The 21,478-nt window shown below is 39.2% G+C and overlaps 2 protein-coding genes across 3 annotated transcripts; one reads left to right on the forward strand and one right to left on the reverse strand.

The window, feature by feature from the left end:
- Positions 1 to 593: 593 nt before the first annotated feature.
- ube2na (ubiquitin-conjugating enzyme E2Na) lies at positions 594 to 13,078 on the reverse strand. Its single transcript, XM_034685411.1, has 4 exons — positions 12,929 to 13,078; positions 5,438 to 5,684; positions 5,035 to 5,175; positions 594 to 1,846 (listed from the first exon to the last, which is right to left on the reverse strand). The coding sequence occupies exons 1-4, from the start codon at positions 12,956 to 12,958 to the stop codon at positions 1,800 to 1,802; spliced, it is 465 nt and encodes a 154-aa protein (XP_034541302.1). The 5' UTR covers positions 12,959 to 13,078; the 3' UTR covers positions 594 to 1,799.
- si:ch211-219a15.3 (uncharacterized protein LOC563077 homolog) lies at positions 12,252 to 21,440 on the forward strand. Of its 2 annotated transcripts, none has more exons than XM_034685410.1 (3): positions 12,252 to 12,349; positions 16,164 to 16,363; positions 19,759 to 21,440. In XM_034685410.1, the coding sequence occupies exons 2-3, from the start codon at positions 16,333 to 16,335 to the stop codon at positions 20,826 to 20,828; spliced, it is 1,101 nt and encodes a 366-aa protein (XP_034541301.1). In that variant the 5' UTR covers positions 12,252 to 12,349; positions 16,164 to 16,332; the 3' UTR covers positions 20,829 to 21,440. The 2 variants fall into 2 exon arrangements, with proteins under 2 accessions (XP_034541301.1, XP_034541300.1); XM_034685409.1 differs by having other exon boundaries at positions 12,275 to 12,388.
- The last annotated feature ends 38 nt before the right edge of the window (positions 21,441 to 21,478 follow it).

A 21,478-nucleotide genomic window follows, 5' to 3' on the forward strand; every position in this document is an offset into this window, starting at 1 on the left:
GACGCCAGAAGAGTCTTACCTGGGCTAAGGAGAAATAAAGCTGGACTGTTGCTCAGTGGTCCAAAGTCCTCTTTTCAGATGAAAGCACATTCAGCATTTTGTTTGGAAATCAAGGTCCCAGAGTCTGGAGGAAGAGTGGAAAGTTACAGGATCCAAGCTGGTTGAAGTCCAAAGGGAAGTTTTCTGGCATATTGTGACGATTGGGGTTCCATGTTGTCCGTTGGCGTCTCTCCACTGTCTTCAAAAACTTAAGTCAACGCAGCTATCTACCAGGACATTGAGACCTGCCTACAGCGCCAAAACTCCTACCAATTAGACCACAGTTTAAACTAGTTTCTGGTTTTGGTACGATCTATAAAACAACCAAAACTAGTGCAGTAAAAATATTTTTATTAACCATATATTTAATTAACGAGACATGATAGAGCTGTAGATAAACATGGCTGTGCTTCATTTCTCTGGTTCTACCTCTCAGCTTCAGGGGCCGAACTTTTTTCTTCTTCATGATCATAAACTGACCAGCCAGCTATCATCATCTAAATAACTGAACATCAGCAGCAGAGCACATTTCTCAAGAATTAAACCCAGGCAGCTCTTTATTAATCAACAGATTTTATTTACAGAACATAAAAAGTATGCAGGTGGACTGTTTTATAACGTTCTGAGCACAGGAAAACCCTTCCTCCCCAGATTGAAAGAATGAATGAATTTTACAACAGTGAATAGAATACAGACATTTCAGTCAAAGACCAATCACAACAGGTGAGTCAAAGCCTTCATACAACATTAGGAGTTTTATTCCTCGGCATCTAGGCATCTCCTACCGCACAAAACGGTCCCTCAGCACTCCCTCCCTTCTCGGCTCAAATGTAACCACTGCTTTGTGAATAAATGCCATGGGAAGAAGTAAACCAGAAAGCAGAGAAGTTAGTATGGCGACAGCACGAAAGATACACATATAAAAGACTGGATATGGTAATAAAACATATGTGCTAAAACTTAACAAAAAAAAGGTCCTCAATGTTCACCCTCTGCTAAACACTCTTCCACACCATCCACAAGCCTACACTTCACACTGAGTGGTTGAACGAGTTAATGTGACAGTGGCAGGCTCAGTTTGGTTTTAAGTCGTATAATTTATATTTAATGCAGCCCGATGTAATTTTAAGAGAAAGTAGGCTTTACAGTTGTTTCTGCATCAATCTTGGCCATCTACACAGAACGAAAAAATGGTCCGCCTCCTGGTTAAGTGTCTACGTACTGTGGGCTAGTAGTAGTTAGCTACTTTAATAAACAAACAGCGACACAAGAAAACAAAGTTAAAAGAAAATTATTTTAAGTATACAATATTGACCACATGTAGCCAATGCCCCATTCTGTTCTACTGCTTCAGAGTCCACATTTCCACCAGTACTGTGGACATTGGACACTCACCCCTACACCCCCAACCCCCCCTGAACGACGTGCTTGTTAAAGAAGCAGATGGCAAAAGCCTCCAAAAACCAATGGATAAAGAAAGCCAGGTGAGAAGATCTAACAACCTCTGCCCATGCATTTCAACAGTAGTGAGTTAGGACAACGACGAGTCATTTCATTACTAGTGTGCATTTAAATCACCAATTGTCAGCAGTTGTTTTTTTTTTCCTTTACAATATATTCATGTTTATTTCATAATATATATGTATTTATATATTTAAGACTGTGTCCTTTAAATGCAAATGAAGTCAGAAGAGGTCTTGGCAGAACATGAGGAGTTGTTTTCACACTTCACTTCCACTTTCTCCACTTGTTGGGCTGTTCTACACTTCATTTTTGTTTCCAGCATAAATCCTGGTCCATGTCCGGGCTGTAAATGTCATAAAAACAGAACACGATGAATACATGGTACACATGAGATGACCAGCTGTCAATACTGTTCTCTTCAAAAGTAAGAAACATTTATCGGCATAACCCAACACAACATGGAAGACCCTAGGAGAGGGAGAGAAGGTAACCAAAGTGCTGAGGTGTGTTGGGACTAAAAGCAAAGCAAATTATAGCATGACATGATTCGTTACAAAGTCAATGCAAAGAGGTGAATAAACTCGACATGAAATTCTTCAACCTAAGGGGAAATATTTTCAGGAAACGTCGTCAAATCCTGAGCATGTGATTTTCCTGAGCTTGCGTTGGAAATGTTTTGGTCAGAACTCCATCCAAAACAAACTATTTTAGGATTGGTTTGCACCAGGGCTGCATGATATTCATAACAGTCCCTCCAGGAAGTTGCGATTTCGCGATCGCAACTATCAACGCAAATTCAACCAATCAGCGCTATTTTTTCGCAGCCTTGCCATTTTTTTTACAATCACCGCAACTTTCCCGCAAATTTGACCAATTACCTCAATCTCAGCCCCTGCAAGTCATTGGTTTTCAATTTGACTTCCTTGGAACATAAATGTAAGTCCTCACTTGATCGGCACTTTTCAACAGTAAAAAACGCACAGAGAACGGGTGAAGAGAGGGGACAGCAGGTAGGACAAGTGACCACGACAACATTGTTATTTATAGATTGAGGGGCTCAGTGTTCGCTTGGTCTCTACCTGCAGCAGGTGTGCTTTATGAACCAGCTCTCCTCACCTCCATGCATCTGTCTCATCTTCATTGATGATTTTCACCCCCGGTGTGCGTTAGTGACAAAGACACAACCGGGGGACGTCTGTTTACTATTTGATGTTTGATGTTGTTGCCGTGGTTACCGTAAAAAACTCTGCATCTACAGCTTGATTTAATCCAGTTTGGTGAAACATCAGACACATTTAGTGAGTTTTGATCAACTCCTTGTCATCAAAGATGCAGATTAATTTCAGAGTGCCGTGAACTGACTGTGCATCAGTCGCTGCGAGGTGCATTCAGGGACCGTCGTAAATGTGCAATACAGTCCTTTCATGGTATTTTTCTGTGAATCAAGAGAATCAAAATACAGTCAGTGGCCACATCAAGAATATGTTCTAAAAACAACTGTAATTTAGCATATTTACTTGCCCCTGAGATGTTATTGGGGGAAAAAAGCAAAAAAAAATAATCGTAACTTTCACCGCAATTTTTTCAAAAAGCTGTCACAAATTCAGGCTTTTTGGGCCGCAACAATCACACAAAAATCCTGCGAAATTCTGGAGGGACTGTGATAAGAAATAGTGTTCTGATATTTTTCCTTTCCGTGATATTTATTGTGATATGAAAAAAGAAAGGAATAGCACTGACAAGCTACTTCATAAACTTCACTAATACATGCAACCGACTGAGAACTCAACTTCTTCCTCTGCATGTTGTTTTCACAATACTACACTGTACATACATTACAGGTGTATACACCAACAGTGAACAGTTGTGTTCCCATTAGCAGGTCTGTGTGTGAGTGAACAATGTTAGTGAGTCCTGGGATGAGCAGGTTCAAACTGTCTTAAAGTCTGTCTCTCTTAATCGAGTGAATTCAAGGGTACCTGTGACAGCAGCAGCATCCCATGCATGTTTACATTTTACAGTCATGTGACTAGGGGTGTGTGATAAGAAAAATAAATCTTATCACGATTTATTTTTGCAAAATCACGATCACAATTTTATCACAATTCTTTCATTTAGATTATTCAGACTATTTTACAAGTCATTTACCAGTAAAACAAACTAATTTACCTCTTTAAAATCATAGCCTTAAACGGATAAAAGATCATTTAAGACAGGATACTGTTCGAACATTTTTTTATTTAGTTAAGCAATTTAGAAAACTTAGTAACAAAAATATTGACATGCATAACTTCAACTTCTTTTACTCATAGTCTTTTTCTTTTCTTAACTCAAAATGAAAAACAACTTAAACACAACATCAAAGTAAGGTGCAAACTTGCTGGGGGTCATGTCCTTTGCAAGATAAAACGTTACTGCTTCAGTTACATCTTTCCAGCGCTTACTTGTTTTCTCATACGGAGTGCCCTTATCAAACGCCTGTGTCAAAGCTGTTTGTTTTGTCTGTGTGGATGGTGGCTCGACACCAGTCTCCTCACCTTTTGACTTTCTGCATGTGTTTCGGGTGCCGTCCCTTCAGGTGGTTGAATAAGGTTAGTTGTGTTTCCATCCGAGGTGCGGACCTTCTCGTTGCAAACTTTGTAAATAACAGTTGTTTCCGTTGTGTCGCTTTAGGAAAACCCAAACCAGTTCCATATTACCGAGGTAGAGTTTATTTTCGGGACCAACTCCTCACTTTCGCTTTCATTAGCAGCCATGCTTTCTCTGACGTAGTTGGGGCAAAAGAGGAGGGGGGATAAACAAATCAAGACACTGCCTACAGCTCTCTCTGATTGGTTTATCCGTGTGTCTGTAGTGCTTACATGAAGCGGACTAACAAATGGTGTGATTTGGCATGAGAGAAAAAACATTGGATGCGGCTGTGCATGGGCACACTGACTTAAGGCACAGACACGGCACAACGAGGGATAGAATGTGCACTACAGCTGGTTCTACGATCTCTGTGCTTTGGCAGATCGTCGCCAGATTCTAATCCTTCACGATCTAAGATCGTCATATCGCACGCCCCTACATGTGACACATAGATACAGACTCTGGATGCACAGCGATCAGTGTGTTCCGGTGAGGGTGGGGTTTTTTTTCTTCATGGAAAACAAGTTACTTTGACAGCGCAATGTGTTTTAGGTCATATGACTGACAACTCATGTCCTGTGACTATTGAGCATTCACTCATTGCAAAATGATATAACTTTCAGTCCTTGTTCTTGTCAGGCACAAACCTGAGTTTGATGAATGATGAGTTCTTCCTGCATCCTTTCCAACAACAAACTGCAGCATAATCGAACCAAAATTTGTTTACACTGGGTTCATTTATGCAACACTCTCGATACAGTGAGTAATACGGTAATAACAGATTTTGGTGAATTTACATGAACAGCACAAAAAATCCTGTGGTAGATACAAAACGCCAAAATGTGCTTTGCTTAAAGTCTAAACACACCAAGGAAAAAGCTTTGTGTTTGAAGCTCTCACCTGTTTCTATGGCTTGGACTTCATCAGCCTTCCATTGCTCTGCCACGTCATTTGCTAGTGGATCGTCTGGGTTGGGTGCGCTTAGTAATGCCTGGATTGACAGCAGCACTGTACGAATCTGCAGAGCTGGTGACCATTTATCTGAAAAGATGAGAAGAAAAAGATGAATAAGACCAAACTAGTTCAAGAAAGAGGAGACACAATAGAGATAAGGACTATGAGTAGACATGGTGTGCCTGTTTTGAGGTGAAGAGCCAGTGGTGATGTGAGGAAGTAGTTGCACGAATGTAAGAGGCCCTCGATCTTTTAAGCAAGATGAAACTGACAAATCTCTCAGGGCAACAACACAGGACACATCATGTAATGACTCACAGGACAGAAGCATAAAGGGTTGTGGACCTACCTTTCAGAATGTCTAGACATATCCTTCCCAACTTGTCTACATTGGGATGATATATTTTGGTCATGAAGCGTACTTTAGGAGCTGCCATGGGATATTCCTCTGGTAGAAAGAGTTCAAGTTTAAATGTGCCGCCCTCAAACGGTGAGTCCTGAGGTCCGGCAATGACCACATGAAAGTAGCGAGCGTTGCCATCATCTGGCTCTGCCTTGATGCCTGGGACGGGCTCCTGCATCAAACGCTGAGTCTCCTGTAAAAAGAAAAAAAAGAGAGAGAACGTTTGTGTGTGTGGATAACCACTACATTAACAAATTACTGCACAAGCAGAAGAGGGGAGAAAAGTTAAAGTTTGCAAGAGGATGCAGCTAGGATGGCAAAGGGGTGGAACATTTCCAGTAAATTTCCATGGGAAGTTAAGCTGGGGAATTTTGGAAATATTCCAAATTTGAAATTATGGGAATTTATTGGAATTGAGGGTAATTCAATAGAAAGGTATCATATCCAAGCATAAATTATTTGTAAGTAGAACTTTATCAAGTGTGATTTTTTATTGAACAATCAATTATTTAATTAAAGACCAAAATATGAATATTAAATATTACTCATCCCCCCGTCCCAACCCATTCAAAAATTAACAAAAATGCAATGCTAAATGAAAAGAGCCCCTCTGCCTCCAAAAGAGTCCCATTCAACATGCAAATAAAAAGTGCATGTAGGGGGCGTGGTCTCAATAGCCCTGGAGTAAGCAGTGTGCTATGTGCATGTGATTGAGGAATAGCATAGATATTCAACTGTACTGAAATCTGGTTGTTTTAGTCAGGAATATGCTAAAATATATTCCCCTAACTTTATTTAAGTTCCCTATTCAGAGCCAACCTTCAATTTAGTAAATTCCTGGTTTATTCCCATTAATTCCCATGAATTCCCGTCAATTCCCATGGAAAGTTTCCAACTTTGAAAATTTCCGGAAAATTTTGCAACCCTAGATGCAGCCCAGAGCATGCCTTCAGATCAACCAATGAGCTTACAGAACAGCAAGAGCAACCGATACTTTATCTTGGAAATGACAAGTGCATCAAGATAAGTTCTCACTGTGCAAGATAATAATAAAGCTTATTTTATTCACTGACTGCAGACACTGCTTCAACCCTGGGCAACTCAACAGAACACATGTAAATGAAGAAAACATCATCAGTCTGATGACATGTGAGAAGTTTAAAAATATACTACAAAAACAACAATGGACTCTAATAGTGAACACAGCTTTTTGTTGCCCGGGGTTATGACTCACTGATTTTCTAAAATCATGTGCCTGTGACGTCCACTCGCTCAGGAATCAGATTCATTCAAGACTTTGTTTTGTACTGGTTCTTCACAAGGTTTCCTGTTGACACATGCTGCTGAAATGTTTTGTCCACATGAACAAGTTTACAAGAATGAGAGTTTATATGTTATTTGATTTCACACCCACAGGTCTTTCATTTTGGCTTTAGTCCTCAAAACTCAGCTTCATGACTAATTCAATGGCTGTAAGATGAATATTGTATGACTTTATCTTAGGTGTATAAGTCACTGACCCTACATGTCCTCCAAAATGTGGACTGACGAAGCTTGGAGAATCAGTTTTATTTGTGACACCAAAAGTTCCTCAGCACCACTGTCACCTCAGAACTGTTGGTCACCCTCACTTCCACACATACAAGGTCCCCAAGGATGGTTTTCATATGCGTTTCCTTAAAACTACACTACAATGAGCGAGCAGGGCCAAAATAGGAGACAGGTAATAAATCATGACAGCTCCAAATAAGGATTTATAGTCATCCTAGACATACAGGATGAAACTAGAGATGGACTATCAAACATCATGGTTGATCAAAGACCTATTACACAGCAGGATTGTAGCAACAGCAAGTTAGTCAGCAGTTTTTTTGCTTGCATGTGAAGTACACCACAGAGGACACAGCCGCCTCCCAAACCTGTACCTGTATTTCTAATAAACAAAGTGAATGTCTTCAGTCAAAGAGGACAAAAGTGAAGCTAAACTCTTGTTATTATCCAAAGATGCTCAAATGATAAGATGATGACAATGACGACGACTTTACAGCTCCCAAACCAGACTCTCTGAATGCCCTGAGAACTGCTCCGTGCAGGGTTATAATCCATCACTAGTCTAAAAACTGTCAAATCATGCAGGAGGTGGTCGGGGGTCTGCTTGGCTTTGATGAGAGACTACAGCAGTGGATTCCGCAGAGTCTTTCCCTCTGCCACTGCAACTCAAGGCAACATGGCGTCATTCCCATAAGCCACTGCAGCATCTCTCCCGTCTCAAAGGGAAAGCCAAGCGACCTTAAGAAACACACCTTTGTTGTGAAGGAGTAGCAGGTATCGGACATCTCTTCTGGTATGTGTGTGTCACGAATGACTTTCCCATGTGTCATGAATGACTTTCCCATGTGTCATGAGTGAATGCTTTTAACATGAACTCCCTGTTGTTGTCACCACCCTTCTAAAAACTTCACAAGATGTTCTGCATTATCCAAACTGTGGCTCTGGTATTACTATTACCCTGCTGTTCTCCAAATCTAAAAAACCAGCAGTGCACACACACACCTGTCTAAACTAACTAAACGTTGCATATCAGCATAGCAAATGATATGTGACAGTGTAGCGTCAAACAAAGCTTGGCAGAGCCCAGCAGCACTCTTGTTTTGAACGCTCTTTTCCTGAATGCAGCTGGGACTGGGATTCCTGAAATGTTTCAGATAACCCACAGACAAAACCATGCAGTGAAAACACAGACGGGATGGGGGCTCCCAGTCCCAGTCACACGCTCTAAGGGCTCAAGGGCTCGGACCACTAAGTACTGTTTCCATATCTCTCACCTTTTCCCACAATCGCCGGTCTGTAGTGTGTTTACTCACCCACCTGTGTAACCTTCTCCGAGGTGCTCACAGTGTTCCTTATAATGCTTTCTCATTGATTGCTGACACTTGCTAGCTTTGAGTCACTTTCACCTTCTGCTAGTTTCACACTGTAGAGAGGCTAATGTTATATGTCATATCCTGTTTATCTATGAATAATGATGAGCGCACACAGACTAAATGACAGATACTAATATACTAGTGCTGTATGATTCATCCAAATCCAAATGCAACTGCAAACGCCATGTGAGAATGCGGACATGCATTCAAACGCCTGTGTGGTCCATTCAGGTATATACTGTTCTTACATTTTTCTTTCTTTCATCCATCTATGATCAGTACTCATGATCAATGAACTAGCTGATCTCATCGCTCCTTGCGTCCGATAACCTGCAGAGCCGGACTGCATAAAATATGGACGTAGTATCCGTGACGTCACCCATCTGTTTCTGAAGCGCCAATCGTCGGCGACAGCCATATTGCTGCTGTCGAGCGATTGTGACATAAAGAGGCGGGCTTTGAGCCTCCTAGCCAACAGTGTTCCCGCCTGTCAATCAAGTCAGCTGTGCCTCTCATTGGAAGACTCGTAATCTCAATATCTTCGAAATTTCTGCGTTAGAAAAAAATTCACCCCCCTCACAGTGTGTGCTGAGCGAGAAATGAGCTATCCAGACTACACTCATCTTTTGTACCCGGCTGTAAAAATGTTTATTTCTGCTGTAAAGATCGACTTTTTTGAATTAGTGTGTATGTGGTTTCTAGTACTTCCGGAGCTAACCTCCATTGGTCACTGTCTGTGTCATTCTGCATGTTTTTTGTCTTCTTCCTGTAACACTATGTCATTAACAAGCCTCGTCCAAATTTCACCTGGTGGGTTAACAAAATATCAAATGAAACAATTCATAATGTGAGTTGTGCTTTGGCCGTCTTTATAAAACATGCTGCTGATAAATATCGTCAAAAGAGGAGACCTGTGTGTGGTGTGTGCAGAGGGTATAAAAAGTGAAAGATGATGTTATGAACACACACTTACATAAGCTGAGAAAAAAGCACAGGTGTTATACTAACCAGAGTTTCCAACAGACTGACGCTATGTGGCCTCATACACCTGTGGTGGTGAAGGCTGCGGGGAGGTGGGGGATTGAAATACATGATCTATACCGATTCCTTTGTAGGTCAGTAGCAATAATAATTCTGTTTCCACCCAACTTATTTAGACGTGCGTCTTTACTTTCTTTCAGTTCTGTTATTCAATCCCTCTTTCCTCCATCATGCACACACCACCCCACAGAGCAGTGTGTCCCACCTTGCCTCCTGACGTTTTTCTTTTCTGTAAGTATCTGATTATTGACAATAGTCATCAGCAATACATTTTGAGAGGCCATATACCACAACTCATGTTTCAAAATCATTCCCTCAGTATTACGTTATCACAGCAGGAGATCCATGTAGGTGAGGCTTAACAATGACATTGTGTTTTGCAATTCAAAACTAAGATAGTGCAAACTGACATTGGCAGGAAACAGCTGCACATAACTTTAAGAACGGCAATATGAGAAGGTTCATATTTAACATCAGATGTCACACCTCAATCATTAACAGAGCGTATTTACAGATGGGACTTTCTCTCTTGATCACCTGCACAGCATGTGTCAGGTGCTGCAGATTATCAGCTGCAAAGGGAAGAAAGCAACAAGAGATTGTCCCGTAAACTGACCATGGATGGTGCTCTTACACGTATATAAAATAAAGAAGATACAATATTTTCAAACCCACCGCCACAGGTACTGCATGATTATGTAGGAAACACTGCATTTTATTTGCTCAGTTTACCTGGGATCTCTTACATCCCCAGATTTGCATAGAAACAAACATGGATAAGCTTAACATTTACATTTTATATGTGGCCAGTTATGTTTGATCTACTCTCCCTCTCTCTCTGTATTTATGTAACTTACCGTACATTGTAAATAGTGTTCAGCCCCTGCTCTGAAGTCCGTAACTTGCAGAGTCTCACTGCCCCGCCGGACACAGAATCACAACTGATCTAGTCTTAACCGAAATGAACCCTTTAATTATTTGATTCATCTCAGAACTTCTTCCCAGGGATTAAGACTCACACATTGAATCTCGTCTGAGTCGAGTCCCAGCCTGAAGCTGGCTCAGACATCTTAACACTCCCGCAGGGTGCCCAACAGCCCAACATTTAATTGTAGATCCAACATCTACGGTGGCCCTGAAGTGCAAATCACAACGGCAAATCAGAAAACCCTACAACATTACAAGGGTACCTACTTCTTCCAGTTTGGTCTGTCGTTCTGTTTGGCATGTGTGCTGAACAACAATAGTGCCGTGGAGACCTGGCTTCGTAAGGTTGATTGTCTCTTTCTGTTTAATAAACTACCGTGGTAAACCTCCATTCTTATCTGTCGAGTCTGTGAGCTAAGTGGCTATCCGGAGCGGCTAGCTCTCTCCACCTACACCAGCTAACGTTACACATGTTTTGTGATTTGCCGTTGTGTTTTCTGTTTTCTGATTTGCCGTTGTTTTTTCTGATTTGCCGTTGTGTTTTCTGATTTGCCGTTGTGTTTTCTGATTTGCCGTTGTGTTTTCTGTTTTCTGATTTGCCGTTGTTTTTTCTGATTTGCCGTTGTGTTTTCTGATTTGCCGTTGTGTTTTCTGATTTGCCGTTGTGTTTTCTGAATTGCCGTTGTGTTTTCTGTTTTCTGATTTGCCGTAGTGTTTTCTGAATTGCCGTTGTGTTTTGTGTTTTCTGATTTGCCGTAGTGTTTTCTGAATTGCCGTTGTGTTTTCTGATTTGCTGTAGTGTTTTCTGATTTGCTGTAGTGTTTTCTGATTTGCTGTAGTGTTTTCTGATTTGCCGTTGTGTTTTCTGATTTGCTGTAGTGTTTTCTGATTTGCCGTAGTGTTTTCTGATTTGCCGTAGTGTTTTCTGATTTGCCGTTGTGTTTTCTGATTTGCTGTAGTGTTTTCTGATTTGCCGTTGTGTTTTCTGATTTGCTGTAGTGTTTTCTGATTTGCCGTAGTGTTTTCTGTTTTCTGATTTGCCGTAGTGTTTTCTGTTTTCTGATTTGCTGTAGTGTTTTCTGTTTTCTGATTTGCTGTAGTGTTTTCTGATTTGCTGTAGTGTTTTCTGATTTGCCGTAGTGTTTTCTGATTTGCCGTTGTGTTTTCTGATTTGCTGTAGTGTTTTCTGATTTGCTGTAGTGTTTTCTGTTTTCTGATTTGCTGTAGTGTTTTCTGATTTGCTGTAGTGTTTTCTGATTTGCCGTTGTGTTTTCTGATTTGCTGTAGTGTTTTCTGATTTGCTGTAGTGTTTTCTGATTTGCCGTTGTGTTTTCTGATTTGCTGTAGTGTTTTCTGATTTGCTGTAGTGTTTTCTGATTTGCCGTTGTGTTTTCTGATTTGCTGTAGTGTTTTCTGATTTGCTGTAGTGTTTTCTGTTTTGCCGTAGTGTTTTCTGATTTGCTGTAGTGTTTTCTGATTTGCTGTAGTGTTTTCTGTTTTCTGATTTGCCGTAGTGTTTTTCTGATTTGCTGTAGTGTTTTCTGATTTGCCGTAGTGTTTTCTGAATTGCCGTAGTTTTTTCTGAATTGCCGTAGAGTTTTCTGAATTGCCGTTGCGATTTGCACTTCAGGGCCACCGTTAAAATAAGGTTAATTCCATAACGCCATACCTTGTCAGAAAATACCAAATTTTAAAATGAGATTATACAAACATAAGCATGAAAACATAAAATATCCTAAAATCTAAGATCAAGAAAGAAAGAAGGTAAAATTAGTTACCAAACTTAATTAAAAATCAGTTTTTTAAAAATAAATTAAAAGTTTGTAATTTTAGAAATAAACACTAAGGTTTAAAAATGGGTTTGCATTATTATTATTATTGAGCAGTGTACGAGCTAAAAAGAGGAATGTTTTGAGTCTGTTTTTGCTCTACAGAGCCATGAGGTCGACAGAAGAAGCTGTTTCAGGTCTAAGTGTCGAACATTTATCCCTTCTTACGTTTCAATGTAAGCCTTTGGGTACATTTAGGACTAATTCAATGTACGTTTAATTCTCTCTTGGTTAATAAATAAAATGATTAACGTAATCAAACATGTACATTAGTGTACATTAAAAGACTATAATAGTAATAGTAAGTGATGGTAGGCTTTAATGGTTTAATGCGGACAGGCTAACAGGCTGCGTTAGCTTCACGGAAACAAAGCTAACAAACTGGTATTAGCTAGGTTAGCTTGGTTAGCCTTTCAGTCATCATTAAACCTCATCAGAAGCAACTTGAGACCTCAACCCCATCTGAAATAACATCGTTAAAACTGTGCTTTATTTATTCACAGCTTAAACGAAGCTCTGACCTCTTCTTGTTCTTATTTTCTGTCTAAGAAATGAAACGGAAGTTACTTTATCGAGCTACATGCTAGCGTTAGCCAGCACAAAAAGACGTTGGCCGGGCGAACAAGCGAGACATTTGGGGTTAAAATCGTGCTTGTAAAGCTTCAGCCATGACATAACTTTCACACATGCTGCTGTTTTAAGTGTTAAACAGATACCTTTGTGATCCTGCGGGGCAGTCCTGCCATCTTGTCTTAAATGCGGGATTTTCTCTTTCAGTGCCTCCTCTCTACGGTTGGCATTGACAGCAAACACACGACTTCCGGGTTGTTTGCGTCATGATGAGAGAGGCTGGAAGGTGCAGGAATGTGGCTGATGCGCCCAAAGACATACAGACTGTTTTTCCAGTTCATCTGGTCATAGCGAAGCATTAAAGAGGCTCTGTCCCAAAGAGAGATGAGTACTTAATCATTGGTGATATTACGTGGAAGTCAGCCTTTGGATCAGAGCCGTCAAAGTATAGATACTTCAGGTCAAATATTACTCCAATACAAGTGCAAGTTTCTTTGTCAAATAATTACTTGAGTTAAAGTACTTGAGTACTTGCTTTTAAAATTACTTAAGTATTCAAAGTACTTTTTAAAATATCTCAAAACTTTGTATTTTCACAAAGCATGAGTGCAGTCAAGAATACATAGGAGTACATTCAGTTACATTATGTTTATTTAGAAACCATTACTTGAAGTCTATTTTTACCACGTCTAAATGAACTGCTTGTTCTGGGTGAAATTTGCTCTGTGTTTGCTCCACATTCAACCGTGGAGACACACGATATACAGGTATGACTAAACCACTGAGACAAACAGAACTTCACAAACACATTTTACTGTCTTAGGGATCAGATTTCAGAAAAGAGAAGGAAATTCATGAGCTGACTTCAAAGCAAAAGTAGTGAGTAACTAGAGCATTGATAGAAATGTAGTGGAGTAAAAAGTAAAATAATAGTCTTCTGAATGTAGTGGAGTAAAAGTAATAAGCTCCCCCAAAAAATAATACTTAAGTAAAGTACAGATAATCAAAAAATGTACTTAAGTACTGTACTCAAGTAAATTTACTTTGTTACTGTCCACAACTGCTTATAACCAACTCCAACAATCACATCACATTTACACTGAAAGACAACTGACATCCAGCTTTATGTTTTACAGATTTCCTTTGTTTTAAAATAGCAATGACCTTTTAAAAGAACATTAATAAACTGGTAATAACACTGATATTTAGCAGGAAAATAATGCATAATGTAATAGTAGTAGAATTTATTCAGTCATTATATACAGGAGCGTGTTCAGAACTTTTTGACCAGGGTGGCCCAACTGAGGCTCTCACAAAGGCAGGGGTGGCCAGTGCATTTACAAATAAATAACATTTACCCTTTCTGTCTTCACAACCTACATTTATTAAAGTATTAAATAGTTGTTATATTCCCTTTGACTTCAAAAAATACCCCATGACAAAGTGGCATAGATCTTCTTAGCTTAATTCTTTAAGGACTTACAAAAGATGTTTTTTCAAAGTCACATTTGAGGGCATTAATAAATAAATCTACCGTCAGCCTTTTAACTCATCCCAAATTATAGATTTTAACAGAAACCCCACGAGGCCTCTGACAAGGCAATCATAGTTTTGGATTTTGGGATGGCCCCTGCGGTGGCCAATTGGATTTCAAGGGGTGCCAGTGCCTCTCCTCTGGACACGCCACTGATTATATAACACAATCATTTTCACAGTGCTGACCCTTTCAACAAAGCAACAGTAATGTATTAAGTGATGACTGAAAAGGCAGAAGCAAAATGCTTATTTAAGCCTAGCTCACATTTCGATCTAATTAAGCTAACATCTTCCAAAGTGTAAAGAAAAAAAACAACAACAAAACAAAAACAGGTAAATCATGAACACTTAAATACTTCAAAATCTGATTTGCATACTATTATTTTTCAAAACAAAAGTGAATCACACGCTTTTAAATGTTTACTGGCATCATTCCGCAATTCAATCCAAAATTAAATTACATAAAAAAATATTGTTTTTCCCATTATCTTAAAATTTTCTTCCTCACTCATTTAGTGGCACCCCCTATGGATGGCCGGCGCCCCTAGCATTTGCCTATACTGCCTATGCCACAGGCCGGCCCTGCTTTGGATAAAATCGATGGAGGAAGGCCTGTTTTCATATTTAAGCAGCAAGAAGTACATTTATTTTAAAGTCACAGATCATTTCTATCTGACATCCTGGCAGGAGTTGTGTTCTTATGTTACAGTGAAATTGATTAAAATGTGGTCACCCTATTGAAGAATATACAACTAAATGTTTATTATTTATTTATTTATTTATTCATTTTGGAATAATGAACATACACCAAAGTTAAAAAAAGAGTCAACGTTTTCTTTATTGTCAAAAAACTGCAGTATGCACCAGACATACAGAGGATTTAATATTGTGATTCTCTCTCAGACCCTAGCAACAACAACAACAACAACAGATAAACATAGGAAATACACACAAGATGAAGAGAATTGATAAAAAAAGACTTCGCTAGAAAAAGATTAGCTAAAGTTAAAAGAAGTAAGCTTTTTATTATAATGTTTAAATTCTAAATCTTTCATTAAAATTCCAAGACAGAAAATAGAAAAAGTTGATATAATGCATTTATAAAACGTGAGATTGCAACAATGAAAAAAAATGGTTTATGTCAGATTTTGTATGACAGTCTTAATCTCCCATATTTAAAATTAAACAGTTTTAATGATTTCCTTTTTGTTTGATGTTTGTCTAGTTAGCCCAGAACATTTAATCAAGAATAAGTAATGCTTATGAGTTGTTTTAAACATGTATTTGAAATGCAGGTTGTCCTTTTCAAACCTACAAGCTACCTGGGAAAAAGGAGCAAGGCACAGAGACATTGGTTTCATATGTCATTGTTTTAACTAAATAAAGAAGAAAATAGAAGTAACTGGACATAAATTACAGATTTAACATAAAAGATCAATAAATTAAAAAAAATCATAGACTGAACAAACTTACAAGTAATCATTTGAATGCTAGTGTGACAACTGGTGACTTTAAACTCCATGAAACTTTGTTATATTCCATAGCATCATTTCAAAAGTGAAGTTTGTGAATTATAGTCACTGACAAGCAAAACTATTGTGTACTGAACTTAATATTGCAGTGCATGAAATTACAGGTCAATTAGCCATTCTCCAGGACCAATTTATTAAAGATGACCACTTGATTGGGGGGGGAATCAGTGATTTGCAGATTAAACAAAGAACAATTCTGTTTTGTATTCCAACTTTAACATTTATGGACAACACAAATAATAAATGAGACTCAGCAGACCAATAAGACTGCTATTTCACTGTTTTTCTTTCTGTGTTTTTGTTCTCTCTCCAGGCTGAATGGAGGCTATAGAAGATTGGACAGAATTTGATGCTCCTCCTCCTGACATATCTGGATGGTCAAAAGTGTTGTTCCTTTGGGTGTCAGGCATGGAACACTGACATCAGCAGTGCAACAAACTGAGAGCAGCTTTGTTTAAAATCTGACAAAGAAGAAGTCCAGCATGCACTTTCTATCCCAGCATAGCTTAACAGGTGGGTGTGTATTTTTCTGTAATTGCTTTAATTTTGAGCGAGAATTCAGTTTGTAAAGACAGAAGCGGGATAAGAGGCCAATGTTTTTATTTGGCAGGAGTGTGGTATGTTTTATTTGCCTCTAAACAATATGGGGATTGATGAGTTTTTTACAATGATGTGCAATTCTCTGATCTATCTCCGCCTTACCTCTTCACTTCACATTTCTCTTTAAAATGAATGCTTTACTGATACTGATGATCATTGACTGATTGTTGCAAAATGCTTTTTGAGAAGTAAAGTCCAACCTAACATTGAAAGGCTGTGATTATGACTAAACTTTCTTTCTCAGCATTAATTTCCTGACACAGGTGTTGGTCTTTTCACCACAATTTAGGTCTTAATATCTGTCATTAGAGTTGTGTAAAATATGCACATGTCAGGCTGGAGGGGGAAGAGCCAGGTATAAAACCTGAGCCTTGTGTTAGTGTCCTTACAGATGCAAAGTTTCTGTTCATTGAGTAGAGAACGTGTGACCTCTACAATTTAAAGTAATGTCATTTTTTTAAATGAGAACAACTCTCAAAAAATAGTACCAGGAGATTTTCTGCAGTTTTACAACACAAAAGTAATGTACGCTTTGCAGAGGTGTCTGTTAGCATTCTGCCCTGCACCACCTCACCAACCTCCAAAATTTTCCATTGTTCAACACACACAAGAGCAGATGAACCAGCAGCTAATTTCGCCTCTTCTCTCAGTGCACATAGAGAACAGACAATATCAGCCACATTAGAGTGCTTGATTTGAGTGGTAAGACTGTTCTCGACAGGCCTTGGCCAGACTTCCTTATTTTATAAACAGGATTTATGGGATGAACCTAGTCTGGCACTGAAGACACAACTGAAACCAAATGTACTTTACCTTATCATGCATCACAGGATAAGAGTACTGGGTAGTCCAACTAAAGTGGTTCCTGAGAAAGGGGTCATATCACTCGTAAAACTTTAGAAAAGGTAGCCTATATTTCATCTCATCTTCATCCATCAGACCTCTTTTTGTAACATTAACTACTAGTTTACATGGCACTATAAATCCCCTTTTCAATCATTTCCCTAAAGAACTGCTTGTTTTCACATATTGTCAGACTGCTACATCAGACTGATTTTTTCTGTTTGTTATTTTTGTTTATTTTTGGGTTCTCCTAAGTACAAAAAATCTAAATTTAATTTGCAGTTACTATGCCAGAAGGAGTGTGGTATCTTGCACTGGGCGAATATGTATGAACTTTGGATGAAGCGATTAGTACTTTTTGTTAACTGACGCATGTTTCACAAAATGATGAGTCTGCTGGAGGTAACCCTGTCCATATGAAAAAAACTCAAGTGATTGCTTAGCTTGATTGGGGTGTAATGTTTCTAAAGTTTCTTTTTTATTGGTTTGGTCTCATTCTACCAGCTGCCAACGTTTCCAGAAACCAAATGAAGAGTTCATTTGCAGAAACAGATATCTCAGTTTTTATAAATTTTCAAAAAACATATTTCCTTTTAATATACATTTTTAATAAAATTACATTTTTAAGATACCGCTAATTAGTAATGTCATTTTGACTTAGTAAAAGCCACCCAACTTCAATTGATAATACCTAAACCTAGTAATAGAAAAAAAAGTTTTTCTAAGCATTTTTAAAAAATAAATAAAACTGAGTTATCTGTTTTTGCAAATGAACTCTTCAAATATACTCTAGTGTTTCAGTCTAACTGGCGAAGAAAGAGGATAGCTGCCTTCTCGAATGCTTCTTTATACATTATTTAATCTTTATGTAAAAATATGTCAGTAAGATACATCCTTACAGTGTTGTTTGTGTAAATGTGTGACGAATATTGCTCAGTACTGCTGTAGTCTAAATGCGATAACCACGGATGCATCCAGCCTACGGTCTCTAGTTAACAAGGTCGAATCGAAACACCGATCTCTCCTCATCTCCCACTGCAGCCAATATGAATATTTGAGTCAACTGTCTTGTTTTTTCCGGATGATTAAGAATAGCAATAGCAATTTTATTTTAAAAAAGCAATAGATACACCCAACATACATCAGACACAGCTATTGTTGCTGCACATGCATCCAGTCACAACAGTCACTATATCATTCATATGCTTGAGAAAATAAATATGTTTTCAGTCTTTTTTTAAAAGTGGAGACAGATGTTATGGACCTCAGGTCAGCAGGCAGTTTGTTCCAAAAGGATGGACCACAGTAACTAAAGGCCCCTTCACCGGACATTGATTTGACTCAGGGTACATTTAAAAGACTTCCACCTGCTGACCTAAGGATCCTGGTCGGGTTATACACTGTGAGCAAGTCAGAGATGTACTGGGGAGCTGAACCATTGAGTGCTTTTTGAACTAATAATAAGATTTTGAAATGGATTCTGTATTGAATGGAAGTTTTTCTTCTCATCGCTGTCTGATATCAGTACATTCTGTCAGCTCTGTTTTTTAATGAACACCATTGCTGGTGTATTTGCCTGTTTTTAATCGTTCCTCAAAAAAGATGCAAATGTCAAGGCAGTGGGTCCATACTCCATGTTCCCACCTTGGGGTCCACTGAACTTAACAGTGAATTATTTTCTACGTTTTTAAAATTAACATTTTGTGTAGGCTTCAAATATGACATTAGCATAGAAAGATACAGTTAAAAAAAATGAACTGCTTTATTTTTACAGTTTTACAAACTAACTATTCCTTGAAAGCAAAAGTTCCACATTTCAAGAAAAAAACTCTTATCCTTTTACTGGATAAAAACAAAATTTGGTCCAACCACCATGTTGGGGACATTGACTGTATATTAACATGGGCAGGCCCTCCGTTTGCTCCCAGGGTGAGATGTTAAGCCATAGTGCCACCTCGATTGGTGCTCACCAGTACTCACACATCTGGTGGAGCCAAGGAATTCACAGAAACGTTCTGGCTGGTGAAGCTGCGGTACTGATTTCACACCCATTCTGTTAACAGGAACACACACTTAACTTTCTGCTAAAATGTTAAAGAACCCTTGGGTTGTTGTAGTCCACAGCAGAACACATTGCGATGTAGATTTGAAGTTCACTTCAATCAATAAGTTATGGGTATATTAATAACAAAATCAGAAAGATGTTGATTTAATTTTTTATTTTCGAGTTTGACCCCATGTTCCATCTGATATAAAGGAGGAGGTGGTCTACACTGACCTATACTGCAGCAAGTCACAAGGGGAAGCTCTAAAAGTATCGGCTTCACTCGGGCTAGCTGTTCCATAATTTTATGCAGTGTTTGGTTGGGGACAACGAGTCCAGACTTTTATTTTGCACAAGCAGACACATGTGATCCATGTATGGTTTATGTAAATGATGTATTTCCTTTGATTTCTTTTTATAGCTCAGTGGATCACATGCTGCTACCTGGCATGTGTAGTCATCATGGTCTCCTGCACTGGACCTGTTTCCCCCATGCATACACCTCCAGTGACAGCAGGTCTCCGCTCTGCTTTCTCTGCCACACGGACCAGCAGCATGGTGGGAGGCAAGCAGAAGGCCATCACCTTCAACAGGCTTACAGTCAACATTGGTGGTGACTTCAACCCAGACACCGGCCACTTCCGCTGTCGCATCCCCGGGGCTTATTACTTCTCCTTCTCTGTGGGGAAATTTCCAAAGAAAATGCTTTCTGTGATTCTGGTGAAGAACGGAGAGGAAGTGCAGGCCATAGCGTACGATGACTATCGCAAGAAAGGGAGGAAAGTTCAGAGCCAGAGTATCATGATCAGTTTGAAGGAATTTGACACAGTGTGGCTGCTTTTACAGCAAAGTCCACAGTATGCTTTGTACAGCAATGCAGGCCCTTACATCACATTCTCTGGTTATCTTGTCTACCCTGACATCTCCTCAAGCTTCATCAGCAACCACTTGTCCCCACCAGGGATGTCTTTCCCAAATTGCCCTCCTCAGGGTGACCTTGGGGCAAGAGGTCAAAGTTCAAATCAGTCGCAGTCTGCCTTCTCTGTAGCACGGACATCCACACTCATGGGTCAGAGCAGCCGGCACCAGGACAAGCCACCTCTAAGCTTTGATGTGGAATATGTCAACATTGGGGGACATTTCAACAAAACCTCAGGCTTTTTCACCTGCCACTTTCCGGGTGCGTACTTCTTCGCCTTCACTGTGGGAAAACACCCCCGCAAGGCTGTTTCTGTGAAGCTGATGACTGGGAAAGGCGAGGTGCAGGCCATGGTGTTCGATGAGGACACGTCAAAGAGACGGGAGATGCAGAGTCAGAGCATACTGCTGTCTCTCCGCCGGGGCGATAATGTGTGGCTGTACAGTCAGCAGGATGAGCGCTATGCTGTCTACAGCAACCAGGGCAGGTACACCACCTTCTCTGGCTTCTTGGTTTATCCTGAAGTAGAGACAGTCACATCTCCCACCCCCTTGGACAGAACTCACCTGTAAATATGTCACCCTCAATGGTGTCCTTTTTTTTAACAAATGAGATGAAAAGACATTAGATCTAATGTTTCTGTAGAATTTCTGTAGTTTATCTCTGTAATGTAGCAAAAATGCAGAAAATATTCAACATTTTTATCTGCTTCTTTAAAAAAATGATTCATCAAACAGTAAATTAAATGGAAAACATCTGTTGCCAAAGTAGTCCACAAGATGGTGCTATGAGTCAATATGGAACCAGACTTCAAAAGGCAACTAGCTCATATATATATATGTATATATATAATGCATCAATAAACATCGTCTTTGATTTAGTAATAAACGTTGGGTTTAGTCTGTAATGTTCTTTCAATGACTTTTGCATTTATAAGTAAGAAAAATAATACATTTTAACCACTAAGTACCAGTGCATGTAAGAATAAGGATGTAAATGATGTATAGTTTATTAACATTCACTTACTGTAAAAATAAGATGTAGAAATGCAGCATAGTCATGTCAGAGGTAACAGTCTTGTTGTATTAAACTTGAATGCTGTGGATAAACTTATCTCTATTTGCATATACCTATGCATGTTTGATGTCCTTATGGAAAGTAATAAATACATTAGTAGACTGTAACGGTTTCAAAGGATCTGTTTCCTGTGAGTATTTTGCTA

Source organism: Notolabrus celidotus, chromosome 6 (genome assembly GCF_009762535.1).
Source record: "Notolabrus celidotus isolate fNotCel1 chromosome 6, fNotCel1.pri, whole genome shotgun sequence".
NCBI lineage: Eukaryota > Metazoa > Chordata > Actinopteri > Labriformes > Labridae > Notolabrus > Notolabrus celidotus.